Source organism: Cannabis sativa, chromosome 9, assembly GCF_029168945.1.
Source record: "Cannabis sativa cultivar Pink pepper isolate KNU-18-1 chromosome 9, ASM2916894v1, whole genome shotgun sequence".
Lineage (NCBI taxonomy): Eukaryota > Viridiplantae > Streptophyta > Magnoliopsida > Rosales > Cannabaceae > Cannabis > Cannabis sativa.
This window is the reverse complement of record NC_083609.1, coordinates 58,804,162-58,831,793: the sequence shown is the minus strand read 5'-3', so window position 1 is coordinate 58,831,793 and position 27,632 is coordinate 58,804,162. Positions and strand designations below refer to the sequence as shown.

Genomic DNA, 27,632 nt, shown 5'->3' with positions numbered 1-27,632 from the left:
AAATAAATTAATTGGGTCTTTTTTTTATATATAATTTTCTTTTATATTTTTTTTATATAGAGTAGTAAAAATTTAAAATATAGTATTTTAAAGACATAACTGGACTTTTATCTTAATTAAATATTAAATGCAATATTTTAAAAAATAAATTAAATATTTTTTTAGAAAATAATTATATTTTTTAATAATAATAGTTAAATATAAATATGGTATTTTTAAAAAATAAATTTAGAGTTTTTTTTGGGTTTCACCGAAAGGCTTTGGGCGTGGGCCCCTACTGTCCCACCCTTGAGCCGAGCCTACACTGAACAAGACTATGTCATGAAACTGTTAGAGAAGGTCAACATGCGTAGCGTGCAAGTAGATTGTAACACTTTTAGCTTCTCATTTTTACGTAACATTGCTATTTGGCACCTTAAGGTGTGTCCAACACTATATTGTGGTACCTAATAATTAATCAGCGGTTCCTTATTATTTATTAAATTAAAATTTATATGACCCGATTTTACAATATAATATACCAATAATAATATATCATTTATTGTAATGCTTGACACCTTACGGTGACACTTAACATTTCTCTTTGCTCAATCGCTTATTATTAAAGAATAAATGCATAAATGCTTAACCTTCCATATGCTAGTGAAGTTGGGACTTGGGAGTATTAATCCATGGCTTGCATAAGGCTAGATTTGGCCTATAACGTTACCAATACCATGGTGAGTGGTTAATTACATGGTAAATCTATCCACTTAAAGATTATTGGAATATTATTAAAAGGGTGTTCATACCTTAAGGGCATTCCTAATCATTGTTTACACTTCAAGAAGATAGAGAGTATAGATGAAAATATTAAGCTGGTTGGCTATGTGATTCTGACTATGTTGGGAATTTTTATAAGAGAATAGATACTACAAAAGTTGTTAAGGAAGGAGGTGATTTAGTTAAATGGACTAGGAGCAAATTTACTTTTTAAAAAATTTACTTTTATTAGTCACAAATTTTATTGTAATTAAAAGTAAAATTTTTGTAGTAAGAACGGAAACATAGAGGAAATATAGGAGACCAAAATGTAAAAATAAAAATTAAAGGGGGCCAATATATAAATTTATATAGAAGAATAAAAAGAATTACAAAATTGTAAGTTAAAAAAATACGTCTATCGGACCTTACTATCCAAAGTCTAAAGTTTCAGATTTTATTTATATTTTTTTGGTAAAGACCCCTAACTATTTTTTATTTACACATTGTATAGAGTCATGCTAGTTTTATCTTCCTAGTATATATATGTAGTGTTTCATTTTTAGTAGACTACTATTATTTACATGTAAACTATATGACTGAAAAATAAGAAGTGTATTTTAATTTTACATTTAAAATATAACTAATAGTAACTCTTTTAATAAGTTATATGTAGTAGTAACTTGTTATTCTTTTAGTGTATATTTTGTTATAATTCTAAAGTAATTATAATTTACTTTTGTACTTGGTTAATAGGAAAATCTATATAACTCACATATTAAATCTAAGGATACTTGTAACTTTCTCACTTTAATTCATTTAGCTTTTCTTTACAGATTTATGACTCTTATACACGGATACGTCATATTGGCTACTTCTCAGAATGACAACTGATCTTACAAACTAACATGAGTATTTCCAGCGTGTCTTGTCTTCACTTGTACACATCCTGAAAAACTTTTCAAGAGGTCACACATTCTAAGATTACTCTAAGTCAAGAACACTTAACTTTAGAGTTATCAAGTGATAGAATACTAGAAAATAAGATGCACCTTGTTGATAAAAGTAGTTCCTATCAATCCATTTAAGTTCTCTTCAAATGTGTAATCCCATACATACACAATCTCAGAATCATCACACGAATTTTCTCAAGCGATATGTGTGATTACACAACTTACCCAATATTTCCATTTACAGATCAAGGAACTATTGATTGTCACAGTTAATTTTGAGACTATGTAGGTATGAAATACACAGTTGAAGATGACTTAAATAGATTGATAGATACTACCTATATTTTTTTTCTTTTGAAAATGAAACGTGCATAGATAGAAATTAGACCTCACGATCATTACATAGGATATTGTTCGGAATAGAAGAAACACACAACCGACCATACCGATTGTTTATGAAAGCCCACTTGATCACATTATGGGTCATATAAATTACAAGTTCTGCTAACAAATTAAAAATTACAACAAGTAAAAAGTTGAGAGAGTCTTATACACAACTTAACGTAGTTCTCAATATCCCAACGAAAATCTAGGTCGTTGAGCGAATTGATAACCACCCTAGAATCACTCTCTATAATATACTTCTAGCTTTCCTCTTTAGCAACATCCAGCGCCAAACAACATGCAGCCGCTTCACCACAAAGAGCATCAGAGTACTCTAATCTAGCTGTATGTACCCCACAAACCACTCCAAGGTGGTTTCTAGCCACAACTGCAATGCACATGCTTTCCATTCTAATTTTAACATCACAATTTAGCTTGACCCACTCAAGAGGGGGTGGAAGCCAACCTGCTTCCAGACACAGGGAAGGAGTGGGGAAAAAAAAGAAGCATTATAATCTGCATAAGAGTAATAAATATAGTCAATACACTGATTAACATTGGTCAAACTTCTATTGTGTACCTTATCATTTCGCGTCCGCCAAATTGTATTGACAACATTCGAAGCATAAAGAAAGACTTCACCTGTATTAATGCCTTGTTTTCCTAGTCCCCAGATGAATTTGACCGAATCCCACAAACGAATGCCAGAATCAAAAATGGAAAAGATCCCCCATGGGGACGACCGCCACAAATGAAACGCCCGATTACAAGTGAGAAATAAATGCTCCAAAGTTTCCTCACCACCCCCACATAATGGGCAGGTCACATCCTTTATATGGAATCTCTTAAAAAGAATAGCGCGAACAGGGAGGGCCTTAGAAAGTATGCACCACCATCATCTTATGGCGTTCTAATATGTTACTATTTCACAGTTTGTTCTAGAGGGATGGAGCTACATCATAATGAGGAGCCCTTTCTAAAGCTTAGATGAGCCAAGCAGATTTACACGAGAACCGCCCATTACTCTCTTTTGTCCAAATCCATGCCTATCCGTACCCTGGCCAGAGGGTCTACCCCTTTTAGGATGGATGAAACAGATTCTTTATCAAAAAGATAATTTAAATTCTGAATATCCCAGTCCCCATAATTCGTAAAGAGATCAACCACTTTGTTATGATCCGTCGCTCTAACACCTTTCGCCTTAGGATAGAACTCCCTGCCATTCTCGTATCTTTTCTATTCGCGATCATTTTACACGCCCCTTTATTTTCTAATAAGTTATATTAACAATGTGTATTTTATTTTATTATTTGAGAATTCTAAAGTTAAACGTGCTCGTTAGAATACTATGTGCGTAATATGTTAATTTAGAATTTATTTATTTTTTTACATCGTGCGTGACAAGATATTATTATAATGTTAATATTTATAAAAGTAATTTTGAAATTAATTTTCATTTTACGTATAAAATGGACGTGATTCTTATAAATTCTTGTAAAATACAGGGCTATTATGGCAAAATAAAAGATTGTAAGTGTCCCACTTAGCAAAAATAATAAAAGTCATGAAACAAAAGTGGTAAGTGGTAACAGCTTTTACCGTTTTCAGTTTCGAAAGAAATGTTCACACGTGTCAAGTGTGTGAAAAAAGCCAATCCCAAATTGATCACACTCTTAAACCCTAACCCTAAAACCCTTACTGAAATTAACAGAAAAAAAAAATCAAAACTTTTTCGATCACCATGGCCGAAGACGCCATGAACGTCGATCAATACTCACCCAACAAGGCTCAATCCCTATATACTCTAACCAACGGTCCATTAGCATCGTCTCTATCCAAACTTTCAGGCTCATCGCGAGGAATTCCGTCGAACAAAGACTTCTATTTTTACAACAACTTCGATGATTTCCGAGCTCCAATTCAAGAAATCGATAATAAATCACAGTCTTTGCTCGAATCAGTTGGTTCTTCTTCGTCACGTATGTGGAACAAACATATGCCTTTTCCTGTAGATATGGATGAGGCTATGGATTGGTTAAATAATGCTAACGACGAGATTTTCGAGAGGGTTGATATGTCGATTGATGAATTTCAGAGGAATAGGAATAGTGAGGAGGCTGCTGGGAAGGTTATGAATGCGAGTTCTTCGGTTGTTGATGATAATGATGGGTTTCAGTTGGTATGTGGGAAGAAAAAGAAGGGGGCAAATCAGTTGCCGAGTGGGTTTCAAGATTCTAATTCTTCGATTACGGTTGCGACTAAGGATAAGAAAACCACTGTTGGTTCGAAGCCGAAGATTCCGTTTCATATACCTTCGATTACGAGACCTCAACAGGAGTTTAATATCTTTGTTAATAATAATAACCAAGCGTTTGAGCATGTTTGGTTGGACAAGAGTGAGGATGGAAAGTATGTTCATCCTCTGGTGAGTAATCTTTGGTTTTCTTTAAGTTCATTTAAGCTTGATTCTTTGTTTTTGTTTATGATTGGTAGTGTTTTTTTTTTTTTTTTTCTTTAATGGGTTATTGCAGAAGAAGTTTTCTTTTATGGATTTTGTTGATAAAGATAGTGATGTTCTGCATATTGAGCCGGTAAAGCCAAGTCCAGTTGAGACTACACCATTCACGTTTGTAGATGAAGTAATAGATTTGAAGAACCTAGCTATTAAGCTGAGTGGTGTAAATGAATTTGCGGTAAGCTATTTCTAAAGTTGTTGTTTGTTTTTGCTTTTACTTTGTGGATGATTAGTTTCTTGAATTGGATTCTTTGAAAGAAATGGATTTGACATGTATATTATGAAACTCATACTTAAATTTTTAATTGAGAAACCTCTGCCAATGTGTAAGCATTTCAGCACATGGTGTATCACGAAACTCGATATTGTTTCTTACATTTTCTTTGATCACAACAACAATGATTTTGCTGAAGTGGGCATTAGCTTTCTTGTTGTGATCTTAGATGTTTACCATCAATTTTCTACTTTTGACAAACCAAAGCCTCTCTCCATCATCAAATGAAAAGAAAAAAAGAATTATGCTCATGTGGCACTTCTTAACTTTGATTTTTCCTATCTAGGTTGATTTGGAACATAATCAATATCGTTCATTCCAAGGATTGACCTGTTTGATACAAATATCAACGAGAACCGAAGATTTTGTAATAGATGCTCTGAAGCTCCGAACGCGTATTGGCCCATATCTTAGAGAAGCTTTCAAGGACCCAACAAAAAGAAAGGTTGATTTCCTGACACCTACTTTTCTCGACTCATTAAAGAACACCAGAATTTATGATTATATGTATGCTGAATTAGGTGATGCATGGAGCAGATCGTGATATTTTTTGGCTTCAAAGAGATTTCGGCATTTACATCTGCAATATGTTTGACACTGGCCAGGTATTATACCATAACATTTACTGGTTTGGAGTTAATTTCAGTTGTTTTTTCAATTGATTAATCTGTATAATTTTTCTATACATGGAGAAGTAGTTTCCTATTGTCACTGGTATCTTAGCCTAACATTTTTGTTTTCTTATAATGCCTCAAATTTGGTCAGTTAATATTCTGATGATAGCATATTACCATACGTGTGCAGTAATTATAGAACAAGGTTATAACGATTTTCCTTTTAATTAGCAGTTCTGAGCTTTGCTGTTACTGAAATTGTTTTTCTCTTTTCCTTTGCCTCAGGCCTCAAGGATACTGAAATTGGAGAGAAATAGTCTGGAATATCTTCTACACCACTTTTGTGGAGTAACTGCTAATAAAGAGTCAGTTTTTTTCCCTAACTGATATTAATGTCTTTACAATTTTCGTTTAATATATATTTATATTGCCACTTTTGCTGCATCATCCTTTCTTGTGTTATTTCTTGTCCTCAAAATCTGTAAGGTTGATCTCTCAACTCTTTGCAGATATCAAAATGCAGATTGGAGATTGCGGCCACTTCCTAAGGAGATGCTTAGGTAGAACTGCAAATTCTTTATATGCTTTAAGTAGTTATTATTAATGTTTATTTTACATAAACTGTGTACAAGTTTTTCAACCTCCATGGTTGTCTAATATGCTTTTATGGAATGACAGATATGCTAGAGAAGATACGCACTATCTATTGCATATATATGACTTAATGAGAATGAAATTGCTCTCATTGTCAAAGGAATCTGAAAGCTCTGAAATTTCTTTACAAGAGGTATGATTTATGTATTTGGTGTGCCCTTCTTGCTATTTGTGCAATTTAAAGTCTCCCCTCTTATTTGTTTAATACAAGCTGTTAAGCTGTACATAATGTCCTATTGTGGCATTATTAATCAACACTGAAAATTATTATGGTCAACAGGTTTACAAGCGCAGTTACGAATTATGTATCCAGCTCTATGAGAAAGAGATCCAGAACGAAAATTCGTATCTATATATATATGGGTATAGTTTCTATTTTATGTTTTTTTGCTTTTCAACTATTTTTGTATATGATAATATCTGTCTAATTAAACTATTATTGGCTTAAAATACAGGTTGCAAGAGGCTGGTTTAAATGCTCAGCAGCTAGCAGTTGTTTCGGTATGTTATATGTGACTTCTTGCTAAGAATGGTTCGCTGATGAATGGGATGAATTGTGTCTTCTAAAATTGTTCGCTGAGGTTTTTTAATTTTTCTTTTATGTCCTCGAAACATGATTTGCAGGGACTTTGTGGGTGGCGAGATCTTATGGCGCGTACTGAAGATGAAAGTACTGGCTATATATTGCCAAATAAAACTCTTATAGAAATTGGTAAATGAGAAGATGAAAGTACTGGCTATATATTTCTGTATTAGTTTCTTATATTTCGGTTATAGTGGTCTAAAACATGTTTGCATCTTTGTTTTTTGTTGCTATATAGCTAAGAAGATGCCTGAAACTACCAGTAAGCTACGACAGTTGGTCAAGTCAAAGCACTCATTCATTGAGCAGAAGCTTGGTGCTGTTGTTAACGTCGTTAGGTCTAACAAGCTAAAGGCTTCTGAATTTGAAGCTGTTGCTGAACAACTGAAAGAGGGGCGTGCTGCTTTGGTAAGCAGTAGTAACGATTTCCACTTCAGATGAGCTAACAATGCCTTGTTGTTGAATGTTTTGATGTATTTCCGAGAATGGACCAGTTAAAATATTATTTGTTTTGTTTTTTTTTTTCTAAGAATTATTTGGTTTTTTTTTATCATTTGTCAAATTGTGCAGGCATCTGAAGAAAATGTAGTAGTCGACGACGACCCTGAAGCATCTGAAATTGCAATAGCCACTGTGGAAAGCATCTCTGATGGCACTCTAATGGATAATAGTCCTAGCACTCTATTGTGCAATGGAAACTCTGGGGTTCTGAAGGAGGGTCTTACCGTTTCAGGGCAGAGAGAAGACAGAAATACCAGTACTTCTTTACCAGTTTTACCAAAGGTAAATTCTTGATGATGCTTTATTGGATGGTTTTCGGTTTTTGGTTAATTCTTGATGTTTTTGAAAGTTAAGTTATGTTACTCTGTTCTTGTTTCCAGGCCTCTGCTGTAACAGTACAAGCGCAAAAGAAACCTAACCGGGCTTTTGGTGCACTCCTGGGAAGTAAAATCCCCAAGAAAAAGACTGATCTAAGTAAAAAGGTTAGAATTAATTTAACTCTTGGATATTCCCTTCATCTCTGAATGGTCCAAGCCGAGGCATTTGTTTGGCTGTTTTTATTTTGTTTTGGTTCTCATAATGTTTCTCGTGCTTACAGGACAAGGAAGAGGCCACATTGGAGCAAATTAGAGCTTCAGTACACTTACCATTCCATTCTTTTTCCAGCACCTTTGAACAACCGAAGCCAGTTGTGGAAGCACCTGTTGCAACCCTTGAAGTTCCAGTTTCCGATCATCCTGCAAACACATTACCAGTCAGCTCTAAATTGGACGATATCATAATGTTGCAAACTGTTAATTCTGATGCCGAGGAATCAAAAAGTGATTCAGGAACAACCTTGAAAGACACTGATAACAATCCAGCGGTGTCCAGCTCGAAGATAGATAAAGAGGAAGAACCAATGAGTCTCTCCGATCTGTCATCAAGCTTCAAACAATGTTTCCAGGATAGGAAAACCAAACAAGTAGAAAGAACTCAGGAATCCGGTGGTGGCTTGAAATTGGAGCCATTCGACTATGAAGCAGCAAGGAAGCAGGTCCTATTTGGAGAGAATAATACAAAAGAACAGAGGAAAAGTGGCGCGGGAAATTCTAAGGGTAAGAAAAAGTCTGATAAAAGTCGAGCATCGAACAACGATGAAGAGTTAGGTGATTTCTCTCAAGGTAGACGTCGTAAAGCTTTTCCAGCAACAGGGAACCGTAGTTCAACCTTTCGCTGATTTTTTTGGTGGCGATCGATGACAATATCTCAAGTCGGAAAAGGGTTACAATGGTTTTGACTCCATTTGTGATTAGTGTGAACAGTGTTGTGTTATTTATTATTTTCTTGCAAGGCAAAAGAGCTAAAGCATTATCAGCATAGTTCACACTGTTAGTGTTACATTTTAGATGGCTGCCATTTTTGTTTTTCAAAAGAATTATTTGATGTTAAAAAATGAAGAAAGTCAATGTTGAAAATGTTTTTTTATTTTCTTTGATGATGATGATGATGATATTGTCTGTTTGTGGTACTGTTTCTTCCCTTCAGCTTATGTAACTACAAAAATTTAGACTTTGGGTAAAAATAATAAAAATAAAAAAAGTTATATAGAAGTTTAAAGAATTAGTTATTTTAAGTAATATGAAAAAAAATATTCACTAGTAAGAAAATTAGTTTACATATTAAAACACTATAGAAATCAGAAAATGACATAATTGCTAACAAGATACTTAAGGAGATTACTCAGTAATTATTACGGTAGTAATTATATAAATTATTAATTATATTACATATTAATTATATTATATTTTAGTTAATTATGATTTTTGTCTTTAAACTTTAATAAAATTGTTGAATTTAAAAATATTTATCTACTTTCATTTAATTTTATTAATTATGTGATTGTTCATGTATTAAATTATGCTTCCTAAACTTTAATATCTATCAAATCATGCACATTAAATTTTGACATGTATCAAATCAAATTTTTAGAATTATTCTTACTAAAATTGAAAAAAAATCTTTAAATTTAATAATCTTAATATATTATTTAAAATTAGTACATGTTAAAATTTATGAGATAATAATTACTAATTAAACATTATTTTTAATATATTATTTAGTCAAATAATTTTTTTTTTTTTGAATGAAAGTTTGATCTTTATTTAAATAACGACTTCCGCTACCAAACTTAGTAGCAACTCAGTTGGAACAGACTCCAAACTGAAAGAACAATCAGGGTACAATATAGCCGCCCTTGCAAAGGAATGGGCCACTACATTAGCTGATCGCTTAATAAAGGAAACAGATACATTGTTTAAATTAGCAAGCAAATTCTTACAATCTTTAATAACCAACCCAAACAAAGAGATCATCTCTGTCGAACAATGAATTGCTTGCACTACATTGAGGCAGTCCGTTTCGACATACACATCTTGCCACCGACTGTCCTTGATCCAGCTTAGGGCCTCACGGATGCCAATTGCTTCAGCAAGCACCGGTTCAACTTGGCCATAGAACAATCTGGTGCGACCTTCAATGAGAAGTCCTGAGCCATTCCGAACAACCAACCCGATACCATATTGCTCTCCACTGTTGAACATCGCTGCATCTACATTCAGCTTGACGCTATTACCATGAGGAGCGGTCCATCGCTCAACAACGTCTCTAGCCCGAAGTAAAGGCCATGACGATTCCATATCGGAACTTTGAGCGCATCTCCATTGGTCAAGATAACGATTTGCAAATGCAACAATATCACTCGGGTTGAAACTTTTCCTTTTCCAAACTAACTCATTTCTAGCACCCCAAATAGCCCAACAAACCGTAGCAACTTTGCGGCCGCGTCGCTACACCGAAGACAAACTCGTGCACCCGCCGAAAAAGTTGGTCCCCGTCGGTGTGACCGTGCCTATCCCCACTCTGTCCCAGCATTTCCTTGTGACCCGACATGTGACCAAAATGTGCAAGATAGACTCATCTTGTTCTTGGCACAACGGACAAAGAGTACTGACAGCCACATGTTTAGTTCTTAATTGAACCAAAGTAGGGAGGCAGCTCGTGCAAGCTCGCCAAACCAGGTTCTGAATTTTCGAAGGAATTTTCATGCTCCACAGTTGATGCCAGAAGCTTGCATCCTCTTCCCCATACCATTGACCCTTCAAGCCTTGCAAGAGAGTATAAGCACTCTTGACAGTATAGATGCCGGAGCCATCTTTTGACCAAAAATAATGGTCCTCAGTTGTGACTAAATTGAGAGGGATTTTTGTTATCAAACTCCAATCCCGTTCCTCAAAGATATCAAGCAAAAGCTCAGTTTCCCACTTTGCCTCTCCCACGGTCATCAGGTTACAAACTCTAGTGTTGGTAAGGCTGGGGTGATTTGTAGTGATAAAGGGGTTTGTGTCATCAGGGAGCCATGGCTCTCCAAGGACCGGGATGTTGCAGCCATTTCCCACTAACCACCGCGTACCATTATGCACTAAATCTTGTGCTTCCAAGATACTTCGCCAAATGAAACTCGGATTGGATCCTAGTTGAGCATTGAAAAAAGTACCTTGAGGATAATACCGAGCTTTGAATACTCGAGAAGACAAAGAGTTTGGTCGGGTAATCAATCTCCAACCTTGTTTACCAAGAAGAGCAATATTGAAATCCCAAAAGTTGCGAAAACCCATTCCCCCACCCTTCTTTATTTGCAAAGTCTATCCCAAGCCATCCAATGAATCCCTTTGTTGTCATCTTTAGAAGAACGCCACCAGAATTTTGTAATGAGTTGTTCAATATCTCTACTAATTTCCAAAGGTAGTAGAAATACATTCATTGCGTAACTTGGAAGAGCTTGAACTACCGACTTGATGAGCACTTCTTTTCCCCCTTTAGACAGAAACCGCACTTCCCATGTCTTCAAACGAGTTCTGACTTTATCACGAAGATAGCCAAGAACCGTGGTTTTGTTTCTACTAATAGTACTCGGGAGTCCCAAGTAGAAGCTTCCATCTTCAGCAATAGACATATCAAGCATCGAACAAATCTGATTACGGACCGCCAACTCAGTATTACTGCTAAAAAAGATTGATGATTTTGCAAAATTCAACCTCTGTCCTGAAGCCAGCTCAAACTTTCTCAGCAACTCTTGTATACGCATTGCTTCCTGGGTTGTAGCTTTACAATAAAGGTAGCTATCGTCTGCAAAAAGCATGTGAGACACTCGAGGCGCACCATTAGCTACTTTACAACCATGTATCAAACCATTACGCTCATATTTCTGAAGCAAAGCCGAAAGACCCTCAGCACAAATTATAAACAAGTATGGCGAAAGGGGATCACCTTGTCTAATGCCTCTAGTTGGAATAATAGGACCTATTTCATGGCTGCCATGAATGATGTTATACTTTGCCGAAGTGACACAAGCCATAATCAAGCGAATCCAATGCTCCAAAAAACCCATCCTCCGTAACATTGATTCCAAGAAAGCCCATTCAATTCTATCGTAGGCTTTACTCATATCCAGTTTAATCGCCATGAAACCCAATTTACCTTGCCTTTTCCTTCTCAAGTAATGAAGAATCTCGAAGGAAACCATCACATTGTCAGAGATCAAACGACCCGGAATAAAGGCACTCTGAGAATCCGAAATTATTGTATCCATGAAAGGCTTCATTCTGTTTGTCATGACCTTAGTAACCACTTTGTATAAGACATTGCACAGAGCAATAGGCCGCAGGTCTTGCATAACTTGAGGAGATTTTTTCTTCGGGATTAGGACCACATTTGCATCACCACAACCATTTAGGAAAGACCCAGAAATGAAGAATTGTTGCACTAGACCTATAACATCGGTTTTGACAATATGCCAACATTTTTGATAGAAGGCCGGGGTCATACCATCCTCGGACCCGGGCTTTGTCGGGGTGCATCCGAAAGACCGCTCTGCCTTCACCTCTTCTTCGAAACGAGCCTTGAAAATTCCAAATTAGCAAAATTTCGTGGACAACTCTCGAAACACTAGCAACCACTTCATGACAATTGCTATTAGAGGCAGTGAACAAGGTTGAAAAATAATCGTCTATTAAACCAGATAAACCATTCTCCCAATCCACCCAATTATTCTGAGAATCTTTCAATTTGATAATCTGGTTATGGTGTTTTCGCTTAGTAGCAGATAAGTGAAAAAACTTACTATTTTTATCTCCACCTTTGAGCCAAAAATGTTTAGCTCTCTGCTTCCAAAAAGCCTCTCTCTGTTCAAGGACCTCAAATAATTCTTTTTTAGCTTCATCATAAAGTTGTAAGGATGCCGAGTCACGGTTGCCTTTGAGTAAACGTAATTGATCCTTGCAAAGCTTTATTCGGCCTTTGAAATTCCCAGTAATTTCCTTTCCCCACTGGTCCAACATAGAAGCACACAACTCCAGTTTATTCATGATACCACCGCTTGTAGTTTCCTCCCAACAACTTTGTACAATCTGGTAGCACATAGGTTCCCTTAGCCAAGCATTTTCGAAGCGGAATCGATGAAAAGTTGAGAATCTAGGCCGTGCCACAAAGTTCTAGAAAAATAGGACAAAGGGTCCGATGAAGATGTACCGAGGTTAACAAGCTTAGAAGCTGGAAAAATAGCTGCCCACCTACTGTTGTATAATACTCTGTCTAACCGAATTTCCACCCAAAGATCAGTACCTCTGCTTCTTTCCCAGGTGAACGGGTAGCCAAGCATCTCCATGTCCTCTAAACCACAATCGACAATGCAATTGTTGAAGCCTTCTAACAACCGTCTCGGGTAGGCATGACCGCCCCGTTGATCTTCTTGGCTGAGGATGTTATTAACATCTCCGATGACACACCAAGGGAGGGTATCGTCTTTTGCTAACTCCTTCAACAATCTCCATGTATTCTCCCTTCGGCTCCGATTAGGCTCACCGTACAGCCTTGTGAGTCTCCAAAGAACACCATCCTCCATAACTATTCTCATATCAATGTGATTATGAGAAAAGCCCAACAGACTACCCTCATTCCCATCTTTCCATAACATTGCTAACCCCCCACTTAACCCTTGTGGGTCAACTACAAAAATACAATCAAAACCCAATAGCCGGCCCACCCAATCAATTCGACTTTTACCACACTTGGTCTCACACAAAAATAAAAATTTGGATTTCTTTTGAGTAACTATCTCTTTAAGGAATTGAACGGCCCGTTGGTTCCCAAGCCCCCGACAATTCCAGCTCAAGACATTCATAATGCTTCAAGGCCCACTTGCGAAACCACCCGCCCCCAAGAAGTTTTTTGGATCCATACCACCATTTAGCATTTCTACATCATCAACATTCACACTATTGCTATTATCACCATTTTCCATTGAACTCTTTTGAATATTATCCATTTGAAGCCCATCTTCAATCCCATCTTCAGGCCCACACTCAAGCCCAACCTCAAACCCATTAATTTGGGTCCTTCTACGTTTGACTTCAGATATCATCAAGGCCTCCTTTTGACTCTTTTCGTATGGCATATATTCAACATTAAAAGCCATATTATTTTTAGGATTGCCAGCAATCAAATCTGATGGAGTTATTATGGGTGCCATTGACCTTGGAGCAATTATAGGATTAGTCACTACTTGATTTATGGAGATATTCTCCACCAAATCCGTAGGTGTAATGGTCAATCCCTGAGAATGCTCCATCTGTCTTCGTGGATCATTCACAGCCGTGGTAGAACTTGAGCCACCGTATGATCCCGCCGGTTTAGTGGCCGCACCTGATCGCAACCATGGAGCCCCAATGGTATGTTGCCTCCTACGTGGTGCCGCTTTCAGAGATAAATCGAAAGGTTTTTGGATTAGCCCCGGTGGGGTATCAAACAAGCGATCACAAAAACGTTCCGAGTGTTCAAGTATCCCACATATAAAGCAAAAAGTTGGTAGGTCTTCATACTTAAAATGGACCTCACATGTCTGACCATTCTTTTTCTCTAGCTGCATCTTTTTCTTTAGAGGTTTTTCAATGTTAATCGTGGTACGAACTCTAAAATAATCTCGCCAAACTCCGGTAAAATTATTAGGATCCGATTTGACAAACGTTCCTACATAATTGGCAACATGGCGGAGTGTGCTTTCAGACATAAAACCAGAAGACAAGTTGTGGAGTTGCATCCACATTTCAAGTTTATTCATAACCACTTGACGAGGATTCTCCCCTGGCTTAACCCTCTCAAAGATCAATGGAACTTGATCAAACGTCCACGGGCTGCCTTCCATAACTCTCTCAATGTCTAACTCATGATAGAATTGAAAAAGAAAGTGATTTGGGTTCAGTTTTTTGACATACATACCTCTCCCGGGTTGCCAAAGTGACGCCATTTTGTGTTGCATAGCTTGAAAATCTATGCCTCTTCTAGTGAGAAAACGCCCTACTAAACACCATCTGAGATCTATCTCCTCCAAATCACCGTCATCATCATCCAGGACCAATCGCTCAACCCCCTCATCCATAAAATCATTCTGTGCATCCAATTCATCCATATGTAGGAATAGTCAATCCGAACACTTGCAAAACAAACAAGAATAAGACAACGAAAAAACGACTCCCCAACCAAGAATAACGGCTCAGACAAAGGCAAACATCATCGGACCATGTCAATATGACAAGACTATTTTGATAATGAGGTTATTTAATTAATTTTCAACTATTAGTTTAGTTTAATCATAAAAAAAAATGGCTGACTTGTTCTTATGAGAAATAGTCAAATAATTAATTACATAAGATAATAAGTTTTTTAGTTAATATTTTTAGTAATTATAGTGTAATTACACTCCATTATACACAATTTCATTTTATTTTTTATTTTTTAAAATAAGAATTAAAATTTTGAAAACAAAAACAGTTTATTAAAATTTGACTAAAAAGTTCAAACTTTGAACACACAACCTGAATCTCAATGACACCAACAAGAACACCTGAATTTGTATAATGAAGAAAGGTATTTTGGATTATAAATACTGATGATGATGATGATGATGATGATGAGCCTTGAAATTCCTCCTTTTTCTTAAAAAAAAAAACAAGGTAACTTCTTGCTACTCAATTCTGGAATTCATGTGCCTTAGATGAAGCTAAGACCCTTCATTATCGAATTCTTTACAATAGCTTTACTTGTGATTTAATACTCTTATTAATACCTCTATTAGGATTAGTAATTTAATTTGGGCTCGTTACTTGTTTGATGTAATGCCTGAGAGGTAACTATGTTTAGTGGGATAGCAAGTAGATTTGGATTGATTCCTTCAACAGTTAAATTTAATGCATGCATAAATTTTGAGATTCTGAGCTTATGATTTTAATTGATTGTGTTAAGTTAAAATGGTTCTGCTGATCTCTGATTTAATTGATTGTGTTAAATTAAAATGGTTCTGCTGATCTCTGATTTATTTTTGTACAATACCCTTAAAAATATCTCAGTTACCTGTTTGATGAAATGTCTGAGAGGAACTCTGTTAAGTGGGATAGCATGATTAGGGGCTATACTGAGAATGTCATGCTAAACGAGGCATGTTTGTGTTTCATAATGATGATTTCTGCTAGTTTTGTTACCCCATCACTGTGCATTTGGTAGTTCCCTTCGATTTAGTCTTATGGAATGCTATGAAATGGATTTTTGTGATGTAAGTAGATTTGGGTTGATTTCTTCAACAGTTCAACTTAGGATGGATCATATGCTTTGTCAAGAAATAAAATCATGAAGCATCAAATTAGTGTTTATGTCTTACGACTGTAGAGCTTTCATAGCTCTCAATTGTAATTTCTTTAGTTTGGACTTAATTTCTTTAGTTTGCTACTAGTTTTGTTTGATTATTCTTCTTTTCTGTATTCTGTTTTTTGTTTACTTGTTCACTATTGTTCTCATTCAGTATTTTACAAAACTGCAATTGGTTTCTCCACCAAAAGATCTTTGAATATATATGTTTGAATTAGCATACAATATACACTGCCATTGCTATATTATTGGGGCAGTTTACTGTTTTTGTTTTTCTCAAAGTTTATGAAATGGGATTTGTAGGTTTGTGAAGGTTCCACAGTTAGCTCATTGATTTGTAGATTTTTAGGTGTCTCTGGTGAACAAGCCAATGCCCGCTAACGTTCATCGTATTCTCAGCACAGTCGAGGTACAACCCCAAACCCTCAACTCACTCCTTATAAGGCATTCCAAGAACATTGATTTTCTGAACCAGTTTTTGCCTTTTGATTTTCCCATATTGGATGATTCTTTAAATGGTATAAACCCATATGAAAGGCGCAAAATCGCTGTTGGGTTATCAAAAATAATCAAAACTCGGAAAATTCACACACTTGAGTGCTTCTCAAGAGAGTTTTGCCCATGCTCTCTTGTACATATAATGAAGATGTTGGAAACTCGAGACACCGCTTTTGCTTTCTTTAAATTTTCTTTTAGAGACCATTCTGATAGAGTTTTGAGGTCTTGTGGCCTCGCTGCACTTTTTTTCGCAGCAGAGGATCTCCAATTTTTGGCCCAGGACATGGTTTCTCATGTAATTAAGAGAATTGGAGCTGTTAGGAGTAGATATTTGGTTGAGTTCATGTGGGAAAATCACTATAGATACGAATCACATTTTTCGGTTTTGAATACCCTTATGCGAGGCTTCTTGAATGCTGAAATGGGATATGAGGCTTTGCTGATTGTGAATAAGATGAGGGAAGTTGGAGTGAGTCCAAGTTCATCAGCTTGTAGAATACTGTTCAAGTTATTGATTAGAAATGGTGAGTATAGTAGTGTGTGGAAGCTTTTCAGAGATATGGTTAGTAAAGGGCCTCCCATTTCGACTCATACGTTTAATGTGATGATTCTCGGGTTTTGTCGAACAGGGTTTCTCTCAACTGGTGAGAGCTTGTTACATGTGATAAGGAAATTTGGTTGTGAGCCTGATGTTTATGGATACAACATTGTAATCAATGCTAATTGTATGATGGGGAAGATTTCAAATTCACTTGAATGGATTCATTTTATGATTTCAAATGGATGTGAGCCAAGTATTGTTACTTTTAATACAGTTATAAATGGCTTATGTAAAGAGGGAGACATGGTGAAAGCCAGGAGTTTCTTTGATGGAATTCTTGAAGTGGGTGTTTTTCCAAACACAGTAACGTACAATATCATGATCGATGGTTATGTTAAGTCGGGGGATATCGATGAGGGAGACAAACTTTACGAGGAAATGAAGAACAAAGGTGTTAATCCTGATGGCATGACATTTAATATCCTGATTGCAGGTCACTACAAGTATCGAAAGGAGAACATTAGGGACATGTTGTTAAGGGATTTGGTAGTACAGGAAGTGTTTCCATTTAGCTCTTTGTTCGATATTTCAATTGCAGGTTTGTGTTGGGCAGGGCGGTTGGATGAAGCCATGGAATCCGTAAAAAATATGCTCGAGAAAGGATTTCCTCTCAGTGTTGTTGCATTCAACTCTATTATTGCAGCTTATAGTAAAGCAGGGTTGGAAGAACAAGCCTATGAAGCTTATTCGATTATGAGTAGACTCGGTTTAACTCCATCGTCTTCCACATGTGGTTATTTGCTATTGGGTTTGTGTAAGAAGGGTTGCTTAAACAAAGCCAAAAAGCTTTTATGTGACATGATTGAAAAGGGTTTTCCAATTAACAAGCTTGCTTTCCTTGTGCTTTTGAATGGGTACTTGAGGACAAGGAACCCGAACGGGGCATGAAATCGCCCTGATGCTGTTTCGGTTGGTATCTTCATCAATGGACTGGCTAGAGCAGGTGTTATGGAGGAGGAGGCATATGATGTGTTACTAAAACTAGTAGTGGGAGAATTTGTGCATAGTGTTTCTGCATATAGTTTTTTAATTAATGTATCATATATCATGTTTGTAAAAGTCTGAATTGACACTAAAAATATCCTATTATCTATTTGCAAATCTAATACACTAAAATCTATGATGAAATGTAAATTTTTTGTGTTTTTGACATCTAAATAATTTTAATTTTTTCACTAATTTTTTGCAGTTAAATTTTTTCAATTATTATTTTATTTGCATTTAAATTCAAATTTTAATAAATATTTTGGGAGAACTTAGCCAAAAAAAAAAAAAACTATTTTTTCACTTATATTATTAAAATTAAAAGTATTTAGAAATTGTAAACCCAACATCTAAATTTTATGAAAACAAATTATATTCTTACATGAAAAGAAATTAACAACTAAAAAAAAGCGAAGGACATGACGTGGCAAAATGCTATTGGAGGGATGAGGTGGGCAGCCTTTTCAATTTCATTTCCAAATTTCATAAAGTAAATAAATAAATAAATTGTTTTTAAGTCAGAGACAGATCAAAGGTGCAGAGCTTCGAAATCGAAAATCAGAATTCTCCGATCAACAATGGCCGTCGAATTTGGTGGCGCCGGTGGCGGCGGAGTTACGCTATCGGAGATGTACCAGAACTCCAGGAAGCTTCTCATCAGGACAAGAGACGGCCTCGAACGCCTCGAACGTCTTGAGTACTCTTCTTCCACTTCCACTGCCATCGATTCCCCTGACCTCTCTTTCTCCGTCAAGAAAGACATCGCTCAGATCCAGTCACTCTGCCTCGATATGGACCGTCTATGGCGCTCCGTTGCTGCTAAGTCCCAGCGCGATCTCTGGAAAAGGTATAAATCTATTTCGGATTCGATTTCGATCTTAGGGTTCAACTGATTCGGATTGTTTGGTTAATTGATTACATTATCAGTCTTAAACACAAATCTTGATAAATAATGGTGCAGAAAGGTTGAACAAGTAGCAGAGGAGGCTGAGTCTTTGAAGCAAAGTTTGGACAAGTATTTTCTAAGAACTCAGAAGAGAATAAATGAAGCTAGAGAGAGGGCAGAGTTGATTGGAAGAGCTGTATGTAAAAATAAATATTTGTTACAATTTTCTTTAGTGTTAATCTTTATTTTGTGTCTAAAATGTGTTCTGTTTTCTTGGTGGTTTAATTGTATAGAATGGTGAGTCTTCTCATGTTTTGAGAATTTTTGATGAGGAAGCACAAGCAATGCAGTCAGTTCGAAATTCGTCTCGGATGCTTGAAGAAGCTAGTGCCACTGGAGAGGCCATACTTTTCAAATATTCAGAGCAAAGAGAACGCTTGAAGGTATATTTCAATTATGTTAACCATTCAAGAAGAGTATTATATGGACTTTATTTCGTCTGAATTAGCTTTAGTTGTTAACATAGTTCTTGTTAAATTATTCTAGGTCTCTGCATAAGTATCTTTTAGAATACAATGCAAGAGTTTCTTTTGAAATAAGCTTGAAATCAAGAGTTTTTTGTGATAAACAATCCATAAGATTAGGAATACAAACAATGAAGATTAGAATATGACTAAGATTAGGAATACAAACAATGAAGATTGAGAATAAGTCTAAGATTAGGTACCTATCATACCTCCTGGCACGGCTGTTTAATTGGATTTATTTCCTCACGGTGTAAGGAATATGCATGAGGAAATTACTAATTGGATTCTTTTTCTCTTAGTTACTTTTAGATGACTGTTGGTTTTGATGGAAGATTTTGTCACTAATGTGTGTGCCTTGGTCCTTGATACCTTCTCTGAGTGAGTGTTAGTTATGTTGAATTGGCTGTATCTTAGAAAATTAATGTCCAGTTCTTCATAATAGGCTTTACAGTTCTGTTCTGTATAAATGTTTTTATTGATGTATAAAGAATTCTCATGTATTTTCAAAACCCAAAAGGGGTTGTCTATAAGTATGTTTGATTTCATATGTAGAACAAGAAATGGAACGATAATAGTTGTTGGGGTGTTATGTTCTCTGCTTTTTGGTTCTGTGTTTATATCCAAGTATTGATTTTTTTTTTGTTGGATCAGAGGGCACAAAGGAAAGCACTTGATGTTCTTAACACAGTGGGGCTGTCCAACACCGTGTTGAAGCTGATTGAGAGGAGGCATCGGGTCGACAGATCGATCAAGTACGCTGGCATGTTATTCACTGTGATCATTGTGTTCTTCTTTTGGAGGTGGACAAGGTGATATGATATATTATAGCAACTGAGCTGAGCTGAGAGAGAGAGAGAAAGGAATGTGAATTTTGGTGAGGTTGGTCTTATACTTGTACATCCTTTCTTTGTTATTAATAGCTACATATCATATATAGGTGAATTTTTCTATAAATGTAGAATCATTATGGTCCCCAAAATTGATGCAAAAATTTAGACATTGTTGACCCTTGTTTGTCTATTAGAATCTTAAATGATATATACTGATCAATTTGTAATGACTGATTTTGGATAATGGATATAGAGATACCTCATGTTCAAATTACTAATCTTCTCTTCCATTTTAGCAAATAATTAGATTAGGCAACAATATAGTTTGAAATTTTTAATTGAGTGACTTTAGATGACTATATCCGGATGTAACAAATATAATATATATATTCATAAGAATTGGTATTACATCAGTAAAAGAATAGAACAAATAAATGATAATAATGTGAATTAATATACAACAAATAATGAAATGGTTAATTATAAAATTAAAAGGAAAATAATTATATCTCATCAATTTGATAAGCAACTATTAGGTTGAACTGTGCCAAAAGATATTCCCTTGGCATTGGCACAAAGGGATTGAGCTGGTTTGTTTTGGAAAGTTAAATTCACATCTTCCAATCTAATCCCACTACATGGATTTTCAGGCTACAATCGAATTTTGTTGCAATTGTTGTTGCAGATGTTCCTTTGATGTTTTCATATGTTATATCCTTAATTTTTATGCCCGATGCCTGTAAAATATACATAAAAAAACATGATCAATATTTTATATGTAAGCAAATAATCAATATTAGGAAAAGTGATTAATTAGTTCTTAGAGTAATTACATGATCTGGGCAATTGACGTGACTTGGGCAGTAGTTTTGATCAATTATGATTGGATTTTGGACGTTTCTCATAACGATATTCGAGAAGTGAACACTTTTGACGAAGCCCTTACTAGGCTTGGCCCATGATTTGATCCTAATCCCATTTTGAGTGCCTGTGAAAACAACTTGCTTCACGGTTATATGTTGGACTCCTTCCTCATTTATGTCCTTAGCCAGACTCCCGATGCTAATGCCATGGCCAGGACCACAAGCCATGCGTTCGATCCAGAGATTCTGAGTGCCAGGGCCGATGGAAACACAATCATCCCCAGTTCCTACCGCAGAGTTCAAGATGGCAACATTTTTAGAGAGTTGAACGTGGATGCCATCAGTGTTGGGACTGTCACGGTGGGCAATGATTCTCACTCCTCTCATCTCCACATTCTCACAATGGTTTATCACAATGTGGAACATTTGACTGTTTAACGACAATAGTCCAGTAATTTTTATGTCTTTGGAGTACGTAATGCTCAAACTCTACATGCAAATAATAAAACAATTATTATTTGATAGGAATGATTAAACAAGTTAAGCCTAAACTTAATTTCTAACAAACAAACAACTACATATAATATAATTTGAGTAAGAGAAATGCTAAAGGACACTATTATTGGTGCCTAGTACCCTTATGAAATGTAATATTAATATTAATGCAATTTAATATCAGGTCTCACTTATTTTAATTTAATAAAAATTATAAAAAACCACTAACCAATTATAAGACACTGTTAGAGATATTATTACAATGGAAGAAAATCAAGACATTACAACACTATTGCAATATAATACAAGGATCAACAAAGAGATTAAATAAATGTTACAACAACATAATATACAACATATATACACTATATATATATTATATATAAGAAATATAGAAGAAGATAAGAACACATGTAATATAAAATATGTATATATATAACAACAGAATAATATATATACACTCACTCACAACCTTGAGTGTAGATTAGTAGGGATCACCATGACTTGAACAAGGTATTACACCTTTGTCCAAAAGCTTATTTCCCCCTATCTCTAAGCACTAAGGGAACTCTCTAGGAAATAGCTTTGGGAATTATCAAGCCTTTTAGGGTTTTCTAGCAAAGTGCTTTCTTGATAGAAAACTTCATCTCTTAATGAGCACATTAGACTCCTTTATATAGTGTTTAGGTGATCACTCTTAGGATTCAAACACACCATCTCATTTCTCTCATAAAATGAGCATTAATATAGTTTGTAACAACTATATTTCAAACCATTTGAATCCTATCATCAAATTGTGTAACATCTCTTTTATTACACAATATTATGATCAACCAAAAGAAGTTACAAAAGCAATTAACTTTGTAACTCTTCTCCATGTTATAAAGTGTAGGTTACAATTTTTAGGTTAAATAAATTATATGTTACACAATTTATTTACCAAACACCTAATACATATTATTCACATAATAATATATATTACTACATTTTAATCTACACTTATTATATTATAAAATAATATAACAATCCCCCACTAGATTAAAATGTGTAACACACTTGTAACACACTTGTAATATTTATTTAATCAATCAAAATATTATATCAAAATATAACATTCCCCCACTTTGATTGAATAAATACACACTTTCAAAGAAGTCTTGCTTAGGTGCATTAGGTAAAATGTCTTTCGACTTGAATTTTACCTTAGTGTAGTTACCACAAAGTTTGATGAAATTTTGGTTGCCGTAGCATTGAACCACTATTTCTTTAGTACAAACCGGTGATAACACACACACCCTCGCTAATGCTCACTTGAGACCGCGTGTCTCGCTCTTGCACCGTTAATGGCCATGTACAAAATTCCAATTCATAGACTCTCTAGAGAATACTCCCAATTCTCATAAGAGGCGGCACCACCTCTAGTCCATATAGGTGGAGTTTTAGTGTCTCACCACTCGTTAGACACTTCTTAAGCTTAAGTGAGTTTTCTTAAGCTTAAGCTCCATTAAAAAACCTTTTGGTTTTAACCCTCAATTTTACAACATGTACTCATCCATAGATGGGACAATTGAGTATCATATTCACTCTATTGACTTGTTAGTACCTATTGAACTTAAGACTAGATGTTTACTAGTGTTAAGATAGGTTACCATCAATGAGCAAAACACTAAGGGAGTTTAGGTCTCATCCCTCGAAAATTCATGCTTTAATCTTGTACGGAGATTAAGCGATTTGTTATAACCTCTCAATATTGATTCCATGTGAATCATGCATGCCAAAATATAGTGTTCACTTTGTGACCACTTTTCTCCTTAAGTACTTAAGCTTTGAAAATTCAATCATAAAAGATTAATTTTCACACAACTCAAATTCTCAACAATCTTGATACCAAGTATATCAAAAATACACTAATTTAGACACCAAATATGTCTAAATTACATTTTATTTTAAGACACCAAGTATGTCTAAACTTTCTCATATTGGAGTATACACCCCACACTTTCACATTTCATTATCAAGACAATATCTTGATTTTAAAATATAGAAGACCACTTTGTCTTTATAATTTTTCTTAAATTTAATTTCCTTCTTGAAATTATTTTCACTAAATTTTGACACCAAAATATGTCAAAATTTTACATATACACATAGCTAAATTTGATTTAGAATTTGAATTCAAAATCAAATAAATTAATCAACAATGTCTCAACACATTGTGGCTCACCCCCACATTTCTAGCATAGTGTATATAAAATATCACTTTTGTGTATTTCCTCTTGAAATGACTTTTTAAGGTCACTTTAAAAAATATCATTTGACATTTTTAGTTTTCTCAACAAAATTAAAATATCAAACTCACATTACTACTCATAAAATAATGTGATTATTTTTACTCATAATTTTAAGGTTATCTCCTTATTGAGATTAGCCCAAAATTATACCAAAGTTAACAAAATTCTCATCAATTTTGTTCACAACTTTGATCATTTAAGATTCAAAATTGCCTCTCCAATTTTGTTATCTTTTTACTATTTTTGAATCCACATTGATTCATTTACTTTTGAGTCCAAAATTGCTCTTCCAATTTATGGCTCATTTCACAAGTTTGGATTCACTTTTAATCCATTTGTTCTTGCTTATGACAATGCAAGTCCAATAAAAATGTAACTCTCATAGTCCACTTTCTCTTATCTCAAATATGAGATGATTATCTCTTATAACCCAATAAAAGATGTAACTTCTCAAAAGCCATATTTTATTATCTCATAAAGTGAGATGTTCACTACCAAATTGAAAAGAATTTAAAATATTCTTTATTCACAAAATAGATGATTATAATTCTCACAATAATAATAAACATTATTTTATTATTATCAATATTATTATCATGCTATGTAACTCATATATTAATATAATATGTATGTTACTAATCAACATTTTATATGTAACATACACATGAGATCAATATTAAATTCACAATATATATGTTACATATCTCATATATATATATAACATATATATATTATAATATACATATATATCATATACACATAATATATACATTAATTACACAACTATATATGTTACATACCTCACACATATATAACACATATATACACATTAATATACATGATATATATTATATACACATATATAACATATATTATGTATGCATGTCTCATATAAATATATAAAAATAATTATTTCTACATATTTAATCTCACTAATATATATTATATCTCATGCTCTACATATATATAATATATATTACTCATATATATACATGTTATATATTATATATCTCACATATATACATACAATAACATGATATAAATTTCAAATATCATATATATAATATGATATAAACACATGATCACATATATATAACTCATATATATATCATATATATTACTATCATATAAAAAATATAGTAAATCACATAATATACACCACCATGCTCACCCATGAATGGTTTTCACATATAATCTCTTATCCTTGTGTTCTCACACTTGATTTATCACCTCTTCCATTGAAAAGGGATAAGCTTTTGATTGTTAGAGATATTATTACAATGGAAGAAAATCAAGACATTACAACACTATTGCAATATAATACAAGGATCAACAAAGAGATTAAATAAATGTTACAACAACATAATATACAACATATATACACTATATATATTATATATAAGAAATATAGAAGAAGATAAGAACACATGTAATATAAAATATGTATATATATAACAACAGAATAATATATATACACTCACTCACAACCTTGAGTGTAGATTAGTAGGGATCACCATGACTTGAACAAGGTATTACACCTTTGTCCAAAAGCTTATTTCCCCCTATCTCTAAGCACTAAGGGAACTCTTTAGGAAATAGCTTTGGGAATTATCAAGCCTTTTAGGGTTTTCTAGCAAAGTGCTTTCTTGATAGAAAACTTCATCTCTTAATGAGTACATTAGACTCCTTTATATAGTGTTTAGGTGATCACTCTTAGGATTCAAACACACCATCTCATTTCTCTCATAAAATGAGCATTAATATAGTTTGTAACAACTATATTTCAAACCATTTGAATCCTATCATCAAATTGTGTAACATCTCTTTTATTACACAATATTATGATCAACCAAAAGAAGTTACAAAAGCAATTAACTTTGTAACTCTTCTCCATGTTATAAAGTGTAGGTTACAATTTTTAGGTTAAATAAATTATATGTTACACAATTTATTTACCAAACACCTAATACATATTATTCACATAATAATATATATTACTACATTTTAATCTACACTTATTATATTATAAAATAATATAACAGACACTATGTCATAGAAGCGCTAAACACTTTGGTGTCCTATAACAATGCTCTTTGAGTAATGGTACGTGTAAGTTATATTACGTACCGTGGCTCCAGGAGGGCATGACTTGGTTGGATTGGCCTTACAAGCCCACAAGGCAAGACCTTTGGCATCAAGTGCACCGCCAACAATAGAAACCCCACTAACCCTTTGGAAGTTAAGCCAATTCTCAGCTCCACCCAAAACCCGATAGTCGTGTGGGGCAACAAGGGTGCCATCAATTCGGAAGGTGATATGGGGGCTTTTGCAAGGACCCTTAAAGGCCAGTGGGCGAAGTAAATACCTACCCTTGGGGACATATATTAGGGCAGCATGAGTAGAGGTACATGCAGCTTCCCATGCACGTAGGAATGCATTGGTGGAGTCAGTTAGGCCATTGGGTTTTGCCCCAAAACCCATCAAAACATTGAAAGATGAAGTTGATAATGTTGGTGGTGCTGACAATATTAACATGATTAGTGGGTATAAAATGAATAAACTCATCTTTATCATGAAAATGTTATTGGAATAAGCCATAATATTCAATGATGGTATATATATGGTTTAGAAGTTAGATGTATAATGTTGTGTGATTTAGAATGATCTCATGTGTGTGTATTTATATATAGTGATGGAATATGTAGTTTGATTAGGGTTGAAGGGTATACATATAGTATTAGAGTATTATTAGTGGCATTAATTAATAATGGCTATAAATGCATGTACCATCTTCCATGTGAAGAAAGCTGCCCCCATTATTTAATTTGTGATCATAATTAACAATAAATAAAATTTTCAATAAGTTAATTTTTGCCAAATTTTCAATTGCTATAACTTGCTAATGAGGTATATATTTGGCTGCGCCTCATATAAATCTTTTTTTTCTTAACTATTTAATATTAATGATTTTGTGACTATATTGTAATTAAAAAGTTCATGATTAAAAGTATTACTCACAAAAGTTATAATTTATTGTGCTAAACGTGTTTTTAGTCATAATTTATAATTGGTGTAAAATTTAATCAGTGACAACTTGTATATTATATTTTATTCATAAGTAATTTTTTGTTGTGATTAAAAATCACATGACTCGTAAAAAAAATTATACTGTGACTAATAAATTGTTAAGATAACTTTTTATAGTAATTTATGTATAAATATATATATGTACAGCTGAGGAATATAGTACATATACTGTTCTCAGTTCATACCCAGCCGATTGCTTTATTAACAAAATTATATGAAACAACCAATTACTATGTACATGATTAATATATTAATTCATACCTATTATTTGATCAAATTAGTGGATTAATATTGTATTAAATATATTGTTAAAAACATTATCCCCTTATTTGGATATAACGTACACTGCAATTATATATGAAAACTTTTCATTATCTGTTATATATTTTCAATATATTGTTGCCAGTTGGTACATAAACTTATCATTATCCCCTATTTGTTTTGGCTCAGAAATTTTTAATCTCATCCCGTATGTAATAGTTATTTAAAATTAGTTGTAAATTTTTTAAAAAATATAAATATTAATAGTGCAAAAGAATACAGTTTTATCCATATAATCAAAAAAGTAGTTTTTTTTTGCTAAGAATATAAAAAGAAATAATTATATGTGCAACA

General features: G+C 34.2%; 5 protein-coding genes across 8 annotated transcripts; 3 read left to right on the top strand and 2 right to left on the bottom strand.

The window, feature by feature from the left end:
• The first annotated feature begins 3,658 nt into the window (after positions 1 to 3,658).
• LOC115722268 (protein RRP6-like 2) lies at positions 3,659 to 8,729 on the top strand. Its single transcript, XM_030651430.2, has 14 exons — positions 3,659 to 4,503; positions 4,610 to 4,771; positions 5,154 to 5,312; positions 5,389 to 5,472; positions 5,767 to 5,846; positions 5,991 to 6,041; positions 6,160 to 6,268; positions 6,416 to 6,498; positions 6,591 to 6,636; positions 6,760 to 6,847; positions 6,957 to 7,126; positions 7,289 to 7,501; positions 7,600 to 7,701; positions 7,818 to 8,729. Exons 1-14 carry the CDS (start codon positions 3,820 to 3,822, stop codon positions 8,436 to 8,438), a joined length of 2,652 nt encoding a protein of 883 aa, XP_030507290.2. The 5' UTR covers positions 3,659 to 3,819; the 3' UTR covers positions 8,439 to 8,729.
• A 634-nt stretch (positions 8,730 to 9,363) lies between these two features.
• Positions 9,364 to 10,875, bottom strand: LOC133031539 (uncharacterized). The gene is made up of 2 exons (XM_061105063.1): positions 10,276 to 10,875; positions 9,364 to 10,047 (listed from the first exon to the last, which is right to left on the bottom strand). The coding sequence occupies exons 1-2, from the start codon at positions 10,873 to 10,875 to the stop codon at positions 9,364 to 9,366; spliced, it is 1,284 nt and encodes a 427-aa protein (XP_060961046.1).
• Positions 10,876 to 15,068: 4,193 nt separating this feature from the next.
• On the top strand, positions 15,069 to 18,212 carry LOC115722092 (pentatricopeptide repeat-containing protein At1g64583, mitochondrial). 4 transcript variants are annotated; one of them, XM_061104339.1, is made up of 3 exons: positions 15,069 to 15,267; positions 16,259 to 16,364; positions 16,493 to 18,212. In XM_061104339.1, the coding sequence occupies exon 3, from the start codon at positions 16,596 to 16,598 to the stop codon at positions 17,940 to 17,942; it is 1,347 nt and encodes a 448-aa protein (XP_060960322.1). In that variant the 5' UTR covers positions 15,069 to 15,267; positions 16,259 to 16,364; positions 16,493 to 16,595; the 3' UTR covers positions 17,943 to 18,212. The 4 variants fall into 4 exon arrangements, with proteins under 4 accessions (XP_060960322.1, XP_060960321.1, XP_060960323.1 ...); XM_061104340.1 differs by having other exon boundaries at positions 15,071 to 15,267; positions 16,708 to 18,212; XM_061104338.1 differs by having other exon boundaries at positions 16,259 to 18,212.
• A 303-nt stretch (positions 18,213 to 18,515) lies between these two features.
• On the top strand, positions 18,516 to 20,555 carry LOC115723394 (membrin-11). Its single transcript, XM_030652867.2, has 4 exons — positions 18,516 to 18,885; positions 19,000 to 19,120; positions 19,218 to 19,367; positions 20,103 to 20,555. The coding sequence occupies exons 1-4, from the start codon at positions 18,617 to 18,619 to the stop codon at positions 20,262 to 20,264; spliced, it is 702 nt and encodes a 233-aa protein (XP_030508727.2). The 5' UTR covers positions 18,516 to 18,616; the 3' UTR covers positions 20,265 to 20,555.
• Positions 20,556 to 20,649: 94 nt separating this feature from the next.
• On the bottom strand, positions 20,650 to 26,620 carry LOC115723987 (polygalacturonase). The gene is made up of 3 exons (XM_061104337.1): positions 26,058 to 26,620; positions 21,115 to 21,633; positions 20,650 to 21,018 (listed from the first exon to the last, which is right to left on the bottom strand). The coding sequence occupies exons 1-3, from the start codon at positions 26,526 to 26,528 to the stop codon at positions 20,893 to 20,895; spliced, it is 1,116 nt and encodes a 371-aa protein (XP_060960320.1). The 5' UTR covers positions 26,529 to 26,620; the 3' UTR covers positions 20,650 to 20,892.
• Positions 26,621 to 27,632: the final 1,012 nt, after the last annotated feature.

What these genes read in the sequence shown, in the direction of transcription:
- LOC115723987 (XM_061104337.1), bottom strand. Translation starts at nt 26,528, where the DNA reads ATGGCTTATTCCAATAACATTTTCATGATAAAGATGAGTTTATTCATT. An exon ending in CATGCCCTCCTGGAGCCACG is followed by an intron (nt 21,634 to 26,057) that starts GTACGTAATATA and finishes ATTTGCATGTAG; the next exon opens with AGTTTGAGCATTACGTACTC. An exon ending in ACGTCAATTGCCCAGATCAT is followed by an intron (nt 21,019 to 21,114) that starts GTAATTACTCTA and finishes TATATTTTACAG; the next exon opens with GCATCGGGCATAAAAATTAA.
- LOC115723394 (XM_030652867.2), top strand. Translation starts at nt 18,617, where the DNA reads ATGGCCGTCGAATTTGGTGGCGCCGGTGGCGGCGGAGTTACGCTATCG. An exon ending in CAGAGTTGATTGGAAGAGCT is followed by an intron (nt 19,121 to 19,217) that starts GTATGTAAAAAT and finishes TTAATTGTATAG; the next exon opens with AATGGTGAGTCTTCTCATGT. An exon ending in AGCAAAGAGAACGCTTGAAG is followed by an intron (nt 19,368 to 20,102) that starts GTATATTTCAAT and finishes TTGTTGGATCAG; the next exon opens with AGGGCACAAAGGAAAGCACT.
- LOC115722092 (XM_061104338.1), top strand. Translation starts at nt 16,326, where the DNA reads ATGCCCGCTAACGTTCATCGTATTCTCAGCACAGTCGAGGTACAACCC.
- LOC133031539 (XM_061105063.1), bottom strand. Translation starts at nt 10,875, where the DNA reads ATGGGTTTTCGCAACTTTTGGGATTTCAATATTGCTCTTCTTGGTAAA. An exon ending in CTTCGAAAATTCAGAACCTG is followed by an intron (nt 10,048 to 10,275) that starts GTTTGGCGAGCT and finishes TCTTCGGTGTAG; the next exon opens with CGACGCGGCCGCAAAGTTGC.
- LOC115722268 (XM_030651430.2), top strand. Translation starts at nt 3,820, where the DNA reads ATGGCCGAAGACGCCATGAACGTCGATCAATACTCACCCAACAAGGCT. An exon ending in AGCAGCTAGCAGTTGTTTCG is followed by an intron (nt 6,637 to 6,759) that starts GTATGTTATATG and finishes CATGATTTGCAG; the next exon opens with GGACTTTGTGGGTGGCGAGA. An exon ending in AAGAGGGGCGTGCTGCTTTG is followed by an intron (nt 7,127 to 7,288) that starts GTAAGCAGTAGT and finishes CAAATTGTGCAG; the next exon opens with GCATCTGAAGAAAATGTAGT.